Genomic DNA, 11,827 nt, shown 5'->3' on the forward strand with positions numbered 1-11,827 from the left:
AGGAGGAGGAGGAGGAGGAGGAGTAGGGGGAGGAGGAGTAGGGAGAGAGGAGGAGGAAGAGGAAGAGGAGGAGGAGGAGGAAGAGGAAGAGGAAGAGGAAGAGGAGGAAGAGGAAGAGGAAGAGGAAGAGGAAGAAGAAGGAGGAGGAGGAGGAGAGAGGAAGAGGAGGAGGAGGAGGAGGAGGAGGAGGAGCTCAGTGGGTGCTGCCTTCGTCAAAAGACTCCACCCCTGAGTCACAGGTGCTGGCTGCCAGTTTCTCCTGCCGCCTCCTCATGATCTCCTGCAGCTCAGAGCCTGAACGCTTCTGGAGACGGAGGAGAGAAGGAGGAGGTGAAGAGATGGAGGAGAGGATTGAGAGGTGAGGAGGAGACAGCAGAGAACAGACAGCTGGTTAGTCTCTGGAACATAAAAATGAAATGGATCTTCACGTCTGAAACATTTGAAGCGTCTGAAGCTTCTGAAACATCTGAAGCGTCTGAAGCTTCAGAAACATCTGAAGCTTCAGAAACATTTGAAGCTTCTGAAACATTTGAAGCGTCTGAAGCGTCTGAAGCTTCAGAAACATCTGAAGCTTCTGAAACATCTGAAGCTTCTGAAGCGTCTGAAACATCTGAAGCTTCTGAAACATCTGAAGCTTCTGAAGCGTCTGAAGCGTCTGAAGCTTCAGAAGCGTCTGAAGCGTCTGAAGCTTCAGAAACATCTGAAGCTTCTGAAACATCTGAAGCTTCTGAAGCGTCTGAAGCGACTGAGCGTCTACGCAGCGTCTCCGACACGAGCAGCAGAAGATTTTATCGGAGGGTTAAAATCTTCCGGTCGGTCTGAACTCTTTAAACGGACTCAACCGACCTCGGGAGTCTGTGGCTGCTGCAGCTGTGGAGAGCATGAGGTCAGCTGGTTGAGTCAGGGTGCATGCTGGGTAATGCAGTGCTGCTTTCTAAAACCGGTCGCACAAAGATGGGTCACAGCGCTGCGTGATGGTTTAACAGCAGGTTTGTACAGAAGATCAAAACTGACTCAACAAAAATTAATTAATTCATAAATAAATAAACAAACATTTGACTTAATAAATGTGTTTGTTTTTATTTAAACTACACACGGTACTTTTCTGTAATGTGGAAAATAAAGTAAGAAATTAAAACATTTTTGCGTATTTATTGAACTATGTATTTTAGTGTTTTTATTTGAGCTTCATAAAGTTATTTTATTATTTATTTAATGTACGTATGTTGTGAGTTTATTGGTAAATAAGTTGTGTTGTTTTGTTGCAGTCTCTGTTTTTTGAGCCGTCGTCGACGTCTTTGTGCGACCGACTGGAGCCGGTCCACAGAACCTCACATGACTTATCAACGATCAACAATTAACTGACATCAGATCATCAGATCGTCTCCACGTGGGTTTAAAGACGATAACTGACAACAACCAGGAGCCTCTGAAATAATCTGTACTTCAGCATCACCAACAGCTGGTTCTGTTGTGGTTCTGTTGTGGTTCTGAGCGGTGAGGAGAAGGTTGAAGTGTTTCCTTCAGTCAGAATCTGCAACAAACTGATCAACTACAAACCAAATCTCATCATGTGAGGCCTGAAGAGGAAAGTTCAGTTTTTATACAACCGGGTTATTTGTCTTTCTGTTGTTATGGCAACAGGTCGTCACCGACACCAGGTGGACCGACACCAGGTGGACCGACACCAGGTTGTACAAAAATGATCGTTTCCCTGAAGTGACTCGTGATCATGTGGGACCTGAGGCAGCCATGTTGGAAACTGTTCTTCTACTGTTAACTGACTGCTAGCTGAAGCTAAGCTAGCACACAGAGCACAGGTTGGTGTCTACATCCTGGTCTCTACAGGGCGGGGCAGGGGCGGGGTCAGAGGGCAACAGGAAGTGGAAGGTTTTGAGCAGGTTCATTGAGGAGTTAAGGAGGACTGAAGCCACAGCAGGAGGACACATACGACCTTAAAATGCTGCTACACATGAAACGCCTGCGACTTCGTTCTGACGGCCAGAAGCAGGAAATCAGTTTGTTTTTAGCACAAACAGCTGAAACCAGGTGGGACACGACATCCAAGTCACAAGTCACAGGTCGTGACTATGAAGCCAGCAAGCCAAGTCCAGCAATCACCAGTCAACACCAACAAGGCCCAAATGAAGACGAGTACGTCCCGGTCCCAAGTAGAGACCAAAACACAAGTAAAGACGTCCAAGTCCCAAGTCAAGTCAAATTAAAGAGTCCCAAATGAAGACCAGCGAGTCCCAGGTCCAGACCCACAAACGTAAAGTCAAGCAGCAGGATGTCAAATAATTGTGAGTCGGGGTCAAAGTTCACTTGCGAGTCTCTTTTCGTTTTGTCGAGTGTGAAGTTCGTCCACTCGTCTGCTTTGAAAGTGGAACTGTTCCTTTAAATCTGGCCGACAGAAGGAAGTCGTGAGCGTCTGCTTGTGAACACGATACCTGAATGAACGTGGCTACAGACAGAAGACCAGAGGAGGCTCAGAAGAACACCTGCAGGTGGAGATAGACACCACACACCAGACCAGGGATAGAGAGCTTACAGACCCTCAACAGACTGCAGGACAGGACATCAAGTCCAGCTGCCCCACAAAACTCAGATGCAGAAAAACACAAATGATGTCATCAGAAGATTTAAGTTGAGTTTTGGTGACATCATGTTTGACCTTTGACACCCACCTCCAGCGCCGCCTTCTGGACGGTGACCTGGCTGAAGACTCGAGCGCCGTCGTCGGGACAAACCGTCTTCAGCTCCTCTTTGTTGAGAGAAAACAGCTGAGCTCCGGTCAGAACGCCGAGGCTGGTGATGGTCCTGCACAGAGACAGAACAGCCACAGTCAGGTCCGACCCAACACACACCTGGAAACACCTGGACTCACCTGGACTCACCTGGAAACACCTGGACCCTTTTTTTTTTAAAATCTAGATCAAATTTTCCAACCCTCACAGAGGTAACATCAGTTTTCTACAGTCAGTGGACGAGGAGGTGCCGATAAATGTGACAGAACAATGATTGATGCAGTGACCTGCAGCACTGAGGTTCTGATGTTTCACTCACACTGGACTGAAGCCTTTGGCCTCGAGCCAGGCTCTGACGTCGTCAGGTGACGAGTCGTAGGTGATGCTGACGGACGGCAGGCCGCCGCTGCTGCTGCGAGAAGGAACCTGAAACTTCTTCTGAGTGCTGCGACCCAGCGTCAGTCTGTGCATCAGCTCGTCCTGGACCTCCTCCATGTTGGACTTCCTGCCTGCAGGGGACACGATGACATGAATTTGATTTGAGGCCAGTAAGAGACAGTCGGGTCAGAACATCCGAGAATACACTTCAGTGAAGTTGGTTTTAAGTTGGATATTCGACAGACACTCACACATTTCAAGTGCACCCGTATTACAGACTTTACAGTAAACACACGGAGAAGACGGCTACAGCGTGTACCGACTTCCTGTTTTCAAAACAAAATGTAGGATATTTTAAGGCAGAGATACTGTGTTTGAAGCTAATTTAACAAGTTAATTTTAATTTCATTTAGATTTGAAAACGGTTCCTGAAATTGAACAGTGTGTCTCCATCTTGGGGGTTGATCTGAAAATGGTGATGATGAATGAATATTTGTAATTAACGAAAACATTGGTTATTCACTGGGTTGTTGCAAATGTGTGTGATAATCTCTGGACACGAGGGACCTGAATTTAAAGAGAAAGATGAATATAAACTTTATTCAGGGAGCACTTCATGATGAGGCGCACGTGTCATGGAAAGACGAATGGGTGGATGTCCAGTGGAAAGGGGGCGTTATGTCCCATTCACTCCTACAAGATGAAGCAGCTGTGGTGTCATTGTTGTAAAGGTGAGCCCAAACTATTGTTTTCATATGTGAGGTAGGAACTTTTCTTGGGAAAGATGAATTGATTTCAACCAAATTATAGTGTGACTAGAGATAACAGTTTCTTTAATAGCGATCATGAGTGTATGTAGTTTATTATATGCCCCCCATTATTGTTGTACCTGCATTTGATGTTGTTTAGATGTAAAAGCCCTGATAAAGGCTTTCCCAGCCGTCCCTGACATGAACTTCAGCACATCTAAAAAAAGAAATGGAGGAGAGGAGAGATCTGGCTCTTCACATCCTGGAGGCCTCAGGTAAAGGCTAATTAAGCTACAAATCAAAAACAAGATACATACGAGGTAAATATAATTAAATAAGTGTTTTTTTAGTCTTTGATGATCAAACTTGCTGTGCTATGTGTGCCACCTTCAAGCCACCAGGACCAGGAACTGCCATTGTACAATGGGTGAGTAATTGAAAAACAGTTAAAGACGTGTTGAATTGTTATATAGCCGTGAAAAAAATATAATAATGTTTATATTTATCATGTAACTACACTGGCTGCATGAGATACACCTCTTGTTTTTACATTTTACGTCTCTAATTATTTTTTAGGAATTTTTATGGATTTTTTTATATGTAAATATTAGCATGCTAGCTCAATAGCTTCCAGGTCATGTGATCAATGGACTCAAAATCAGTCTAACTATTTTTTATGATTTTTTATATGTAAATATTAGCATTTTAGGTGAATAGCTTCTCAATAGCTTTAAACAGTATCTCTGCTTTAAATATCCCACATTTATTTTGAAAACAGGAAGTCGGTACACGCTGTAGCCGTCTGCGAATGTCTGTCGATTATCCAACCTAAAACTAACTTCACAAGTCGAGAATATGACTCTAATATTTGAAGTATATTTCAAATATTTAATCATCTTTGAAACTTGCAGCACTTTTCTTAAATCGTTACGACTCAAAGTGTCTGACTGGACTCACGGCTGGCGGCGGGCCTCTGGTTGCTGTGGTCCCTCATGGCGACGCTGCCGTTGTCGCTGGACGTGACGCTGTCCTGGCGGTTGACCGCGCCGCCGCTGGCCGGCTTGGCGGGCTCGGCGACTGGAGGAGGCAGCGGCGGCGTGGGGAGCCTGGCGGGGGCCGGCGGGGGCGGCGTGGGAGCCGGAGGCATCGGAGTCACTACTGGTTTACTGGGGACGTAGTCGGTCCTGGTGGTCTGCTTCTGACAGAGGACAGGTGATCACAGGTGAGTTACAGTGAGCTTCAGACGCGTCTCAACAAAACGTGTCTGAATTCAAACTTTTAATCATGAAGTCGTGTGAAAGTCGTGTCGTCGGTTTGTCGTTTACCTCGTTCAACTCTCCCAGTAGTTGCTGGAGACGTGAAATGAAACATAAAACATAACAGGTGGTGGCAATGAAACGGTGAAACAAATGTTTGGATCACTGCAGCAACTCAAGCGACTGATTCACCCTGAACTACACACGAAGATCAAACAGAAGAAAAACTCTTAAAGGAACAGTCGCACCTGTCAGGACGGTCCTGTCGGCCTCTTACCAGCTACAAGATGTGTTAGCTTAGCTTAGCACAAACACTGGAAGCAGAGGGAAACTGCTAGCCAGTATAGCTACAAACTAGCTAGCATAACCAACAAGGTGGATAACTGGTGTTAAAGCCTAGCTTAGCCTAAACACTGGAAGAAGGGGGAAGTTAGCGAGCGTCCCGTCAAATCCACCTTCATGTTGTGTCGTTTATTGACCAGGTGTATGAAGCGACTGCTCCTTTAAGGTTCTCAGTGAAGAGTCACTGCTGAGTCTGAAGACAAACTACTGAGGACACTAGAGACACTCGTCAGCACTCGTCCTACCTTGAACAACTCAAACTCCTTCTTTGGCATCATAAGCTTAAATAATGAAGAATAGAGACATGAGCGGAGGTGAGACGGTGATGTAATGAACTCGTGGTGATGTCATCAGGACTCCAGGTGTCCTACCTGTATGGTGTGGCTGTAGATGGGCTCTCCTCTGCCGGTGATGTCCACCGCCTTGGTGATCTCCAGGATGTTGTTTGGCACGTAGCCCGACGCCCCGCAGCCGTTACGGACCTTCCACCACTGCTTCCTGTCGTCCAGAACCTGACGGACGTTGTTTTCATGTGTTATCAGGTGAACTGATGATCAATACTGATCAGAAAAATAATCTAATTAATCCAATCAGATGGTAGAAAACTCTGATTTACAGTTTATTCATAATGTGTGTGAGGAATCGTGTGACGTGTTACATTTGTCTTTGAGAACGTGTGTGTGGACCTGAGGGGTTCTGGACCTGCACAGGTCCAAACGTGACATGTTCAGGCTTTTAAAACAGATTCTGAGCTTTTATTTAAAGTCCGAACACGATCACATCATCACATCTGATCGAAACCTAAACGTCACACATGGAGGTAATAAATGTGACCTGATGTGGTTTTTGTTTTGTTTTTATTATTTAATTTATTTTGTTTATTTTCATCAGATTCTGCTGTAAAAACTCAACATGTGTAAAATGTTTGTAAACTCCTGAAGAAGATTTCAGAAAAGCTTTCAAAGACTAAAATAACAATAATACAAACAAATGAAAATGCAGTGATCAGAATCAGAACAAACGGCTCGGAGGCTGTAAGGTTTGTTCTCCAGCCGACACGTCTGACAACAGACGGCAAAGTTAAGAGATTAAAAAATCTGTAAAAGATAAAACTGAAGTGTGAAATAAATGAAATGTGGAGTTTTGTGGTTTGTTTTTAAACGTTCAGAAAATTGAACAGAGTTTGGTTGGTGGCTCCATTTATATTTTAGACCGACTGAGACGTTAACGACAGAAAGATAAATAAAAGTCTGAGTTTACCTCGACGACCTCGTCTTTGAGGACCGACAGCTCCGTGTTGTTTCTCGCCACAAAGTCGTATTTAGATTTGGCAAACAGTGTCGATTGGCCTCTGCTGTCAGCGTCAAAACTCCTGGAACGAATCAACCAATCACAGCGTCATTCATTATAAACGTTACAACAGAAACATCACGTGAGGACGCTGCAGCAGGTCTGATATCTGACGCTGACACGGACACAGAGTGAAGCTCAAACTGAAGCTACGACACGTTAACGACATCACAGCCGAGGAGAAGCGTCCCGACTCCAGATCAGCTGACTGACTGAGAGCAAAGTGACATTCACAGAAACTCAGTTTTCAGAGGCGACGAGACTGAAAGAGGAGAAACATCTGCAGGAAGTCAGGACGAAGTTTCACCCAGAACAGAGAATAATTATACATAAAGACGACAGTCAGAGAAAGAAGCGTGAAAAATGACTTATTCATCAACTAAATACTGAACAAAGAGCAGAAACAAACAACATGAACATTATTAATTCATCCTGTTTGTTTTTGTAGTTTATATTGTGTATATATATATATATATATATATATATATATATATATATATATATAAAAATGTATTGTGTATTAATTGATGAATGAGTCAGATCTCCACAGATTAGCAGCAGTAAAGAGCAGATCAGGGATCAGTTCTCCAGGGCGTCATGTGACCTCGTGGTTACCGGCGGCTGACGGCGTGTTTGAAAGCAGCCATGGCCGCGTCCTGATCCAGGATCTGCATGCGTTTGCAGGAGGTGTTGGAGAAGCCGTACCCGTCTGCAGGAGGGAACTTCTGCACCGCCGACTGCACAAACACAAACAGGAAGTCAGTGACCCAGCAGCCTCTTGTTCCCGGGGGACGTTAATGTGTGACGGACAGCCACGAACCTCCTGAGCCAGACGCATCTTCAGCTCCTCTCGTCTGAGGATCTCGGCGGTGGCGAGACTCTCGGCCAGCTGGGTCAGCTCCTGCTCTCTGGACGGCGCCGCCGCCGGAAACCCGGGCGGCTCCCAGCCGTCACGAAACTTCAGCACACAGGGAGGAAAGTAGTGATCCTTCGGCCACTCCAACCTACACACACACACACACACACGCACACACACACACACACACACACACACAGACACACACAGACACACACACACACACACAGACACACACACACACACACACACACAGTTAAAGGTACAGTTCACCAAACATTTAAATTCTGTCTTTATCTACAGGTACCGACCCAACGACCCGACATACTGTTTGAGTTCTGACTTTAGTTAGTTCTCAGTGTTCTGTGTGATCCAAAGCGTCTTTATCGACCCTGACAGGAGGAAGCAGCCTGAATGTTGTTTTACTCTGCTGGACCCGACTTACACGACCAGAACACGTCAACAAGGACTCTTAGGACGATGCGACCTGTTCAGTAGCTGGAATCATGACATGAACCCTCCCACAGGGCTTCATGGTGTCGGACCCCGCCACCGTCTCACCTGCATTTGGTCCAGCCGTCTCCCAGCGTGACCCACAGGTGTCTCTCCTCTGCCGTCCCCGAGGTGTGCAGGAAGTCGATGGCCTCTCTGGTCAACAGAGGAACCACGACGCTGCGAGCCAGGTCCACACTGCCCGACGCCTGGATCACCTGGACAGGTGGAGGACAGTGGAGGACAGGTGTAGGGCAAGAGGACAGGTTCAGGGTCAGACTGTTTGTACTTCAAGGACAGTGTTTCATCTGTCCTCAAACTTTTGGCCACATTGTAAAAACTCTTCTTCTATGTTTTTATTATTTGATTCTGAGAAACACCTGAAGTCAAAGTGAAACAAACAGGAAGTGGGTCACTGACCATCCTGAGGGGAGAGAACAGGAAGTGGAGCAGGTCCACGGCGCTGGGGTTCTGGATGTGGTCCTTCAGTTTCCCCTGTGACACGCACGCACACGCGTGCACACACGCACACACACACACACTCTGAATACAAGCTCACGATACAACACTGATTCCTGTAATCAGATTACATTGTGCTCCTACCAGCTGGTTGAAGGCGTGTTTGAACTTCTGCAGACAGTCGACAAACTCGTCCTCGTCTGGAGGTTTGGAGCGCAGAGTCAGGACGCCCTCTGGTGGACAGAAAACAGACGGGCGGGACAAACGTCTCAGTCAGACACAAACAAACTGAAGTTAAAGACGAGGAGACGTCTTCAGCAGGGCGATGAAGACAGTTCATGTTTCTTTATATTAACAACAGGAAGTTTAAACTCGTCAACAAACTACAAGACACAGACAGACATTTATTAATATGATTCATTTAGGGAGGAAGGAAGGAAGGAAGGAAGGAAGGAAGGAAGGAAGGAAGGGAGGGAGGGAGGGAGGGAGGGAGGGAGGGAGGGAGGATGGATGGATGGATTCCTGGTTTCCTGTGAACGGATCAGAACCCTCCTCACCTCCAGGACCCTTTTTGCCCTTCTTGGTCTTCTTCCTCTTGGAGAGCTCGGTGAAGGCCTCGGCAGCCTTCTGAAGTTTGGTGACGAAGAACTCGATGTCGTCCAGGATGTGGTTCAGGATTTGCTGCCAAAATAAAAGTCTGTGTCAGAGAACGTTCTGCCGTCAGGTTCGTCTTTAACGTGACTTTAACGACCCAAACGGACACGGATCTGAACGCTCCGTCATCTTTTCTTTACATAACCAGATTTTCCCTCAAAGCTTCTGAACTCTGCTGACGTTTCAATCAGAGTACAATCAGATTAACTGTGGACGACCTCCGAGTCAAACACCAGCTGCTCTCCGATCAGGGACAAACTGGACTCACCACGTCTCGGTCCACTCGGGCTGCCGTCATCTCCACCGGCCCGTCCTCCTCCGACAACTGTCTCTGCATCTCATCTGCTCACACAACAATCAATAACCAATAATCAGTATGATAATCAGTCACATCTCTAGTTAGACTGAAGACATCGGACCAGCTGAGAGACACAAAGACTGAAGGACCATTGATCACTCTGAAAGCATGTACATCATCAATAATCTGATCATCATCAATAATCTGATGATCATCTTCATCAATAATCTGATCATCATCTTCATCAATAATCGATTGAGTTGTTTCATCTTGATTTAAACACAAATCAAGATTAAAGAGTTTCAAATCAATAATCAGAAATAGATTGAAGTCTTTATTTATCTGATGTAAATCCTGATTGGCTGGTTTTGTGACATCACTCACAGTCTTGCTGCTCATTGGTCCAGGCTGACCAGGCGGCCGCTCGACTCTTCACGTCCACCTGATTGGACGAGGCCGGTGGCTCGGGGGCGGGAGCAGAGGGGGGAGGGGGGATGATCCCATCGCTCTTCAGGATCATCCTGCAGACAGACAGACGGACGGATCAGCCAATCAGCTGTCAGCATGCTGACCGAAGCTGTGAGCGCTGCAGCTGATTGGTTCTTACTTGAGCGTCTCTGGTCTCCGCTTCACTTTCCCTCCTTTGGCGTCGGTCACGGCGCTCTCGATGTCGGCGTGGATCAGAGTCGCCTGAGGAAACATCAACACGTCAGCAGGAAGCATTCACACATGAAGCTCTGTGATTGGTCCACCACCATTATTATATTCAAATGTCTTAATTATTAGGGGGGGGGGGGGGGGGGTCCAAAGGTCCTTGAAAAGGTTTGGAGGTCATTGAAAAAGTCATAAAGGCTCTTTGGAAAGTCGCAGAAATCCTTAAAAATGTTAAAAATCAAGACACTGAGTGCAAAAGGTCCAGGCTGCAGGTTTGTGAGGGGTGCTTATAAGATGTGCAGATCCTTGAGAAGGTTTTGGAACTTCCTGTGAGGGTTACAGAGGTCATGAAGAAATCCCACAGGTCCTTGAAAAAGAAGTAGCGGTCCTTGAGGACGAAGTAGAGGTCCTTGAGGACGAGGTAGAGGTCCTTGAGGAGGTTCCACATGTACATGAGAAAAAACAGATGTCCTCAAATTGTCCCAAAGCTCCTCGCTGAGTTAAAAGTTTTCAAGGTCATTCAGGAGCCTGCAGGGTCCTTAAAAATGTTCACAAACCGTGACGATGCTTCAGGTCATCCAGGAGGTTCCAGGGTCCTTGAAAAGGCTCCAGGGTCCTGGACTGAGTGCAGTGGTAACTCACTGTGTTGCTATGGTGACCTGCAGCTGATGAAGTCAGAACTGACGCCGAGATAAACGAGATCACATCTGAACGGACCAACAACAGGCCGCTTACCTTGATGTCGTCACACTGGAACAGGTGCAGGTCCGGTTTGGTCTGACCCGAGTCTTTACACACCAGAGCCAAGATGGAGTCGTAGCTGCAGGCGTTCATCACGGCCTGGCAGTGCTGGATCGTCCCGACCGGGAAGTTCTCCAGCTCGTTCTGAAACATGGAAACATTGTGAGGCCCGGACGCTGACGGGTCGAGGACATGATCACGACCGGGTCGTGGACTTTATGCTGTTTGGACCTTTGACAGATGATTAACATCAGCTGCTCTGTTTGGATCATGTTGATATCTCATCAGAACAAACTGCTGGTTTCTCTCAGTATTGATTTCTGCTTCAATAAGAAGCTGATCTAATCAATAATCATTAACAGACTCATGATCTGTGACCTCACAGCTCTCTGGTTCTCTGAGCTCTCTGGGTTCTCTGGTTCTCTGGTTCTCTGGGCTCATCCCGTCCTCACCTTGGTCTCCTGGTCGATGAGGCTCACCGTCTTCTCCTCCACCTGCAGCAGCATCTCCTGAGTCCAGACCTTCCCTTTGGCGTCCAGCAGGCGGAGACGTCTCACTCCGTCGTCCACCGTGATCATCCCGTCTTTACGGTCCAACACGAACGTGGTCAGGTGCTGAAGATCAGAACAGTTCAACATGGAGACACGAGGGCGGCTCAGAGCAGACGTCAATCATCACGACAGCTGCTCGTTTCCTCCGAGTCACCTCGTTTGTTCTGTCTGTTTTTATTTCAAGTCATTGAACATTTATCTTCTCTGACTCGTCAGTCTGTCACATCGTCTTCCTGCTGTACAATCACTTAGTAAACCCTGTTAATAAAGTGCCTTATAAATAAAGTTATCTAATATTAT

At 46.6% G+C, this 11,827-nt stretch overlaps 1 protein-coding gene across 5 annotated transcripts in view; it reads right to left on the bottom strand.

The window, feature by feature from the left end:
* The window catches only part of eps8a (EGFR pathway substrate 8a, signaling adaptor), a 34,831-nt gene continuing 23,004 nt past the window's right edge, over positions 1 to 11,827 (bottom strand). For 3 of the 5 annotated variants that reach the window (XM_084345736.1, XM_084345735.1, XM_084345737.1), the window contains exons 5-21: positions 11,429 to 11,590; positions 10,971 to 11,120; positions 10,189 to 10,271; positions 9,966 to 10,102; positions 9,552 to 9,625; positions 9,187 to 9,310; positions 8,774 to 8,862; positions 8,591 to 8,665; positions 8,240 to 8,388; positions 7,643 to 7,826; positions 7,438 to 7,559; positions 6,733 to 6,844; positions 5,844 to 5,984; positions 4,832 to 5,072; positions 3,067 to 3,256; positions 2,688 to 2,820; positions 2 to 304 (exon numbers count right to left, since the gene is read on the bottom strand). In XM_084345736.1, coding sequence (XP_084201862.1) covers positions 194 to 304; positions 2,688 to 2,820; positions 3,067 to 3,256; positions 4,832 to 5,072; positions 5,844 to 5,984; positions 6,733 to 6,844; positions 7,438 to 7,559; positions 7,643 to 7,826; positions 8,240 to 8,388; positions 8,591 to 8,665; positions 8,774 to 8,862; positions 9,187 to 9,310; positions 9,552 to 9,625; positions 9,966 to 10,102; positions 10,189 to 10,271; positions 10,971 to 11,120; positions 11,429 to 11,590 — 2,277 coding nt within the window. In that variant the 3' untranslated portion in view covers positions 2 to 193. Of the gene's footprint in view, positions 305 to 2,687; positions 2,821 to 3,066; positions 3,257 to 4,831; positions 5,073 to 5,843; positions 5,985 to 6,732; positions 6,845 to 7,437; positions 7,560 to 7,642; positions 7,827 to 8,239; positions 8,389 to 8,590; positions 8,666 to 8,773; positions 8,863 to 9,186; positions 9,311 to 9,551; positions 9,626 to 9,965; positions 10,103 to 10,188; positions 10,272 to 10,970; positions 11,121 to 11,428; positions 11,591 to 11,827 lie in introns of all 5 variants that reach the window. The other 2 variants (XM_084345738.1, XM_084345739.1) reach the window with 2 other exon arrangements.

Source organism: Pagrus pagrus (genome assembly GCF_965226575.1).
Source record: "Pagrus pagrus genome assembly, chromosome: 23".
Lineage (NCBI taxonomy): Eukaryota > Metazoa > Chordata > Actinopteri > Spariformes > Sparidae > Pagrus > Pagrus pagrus.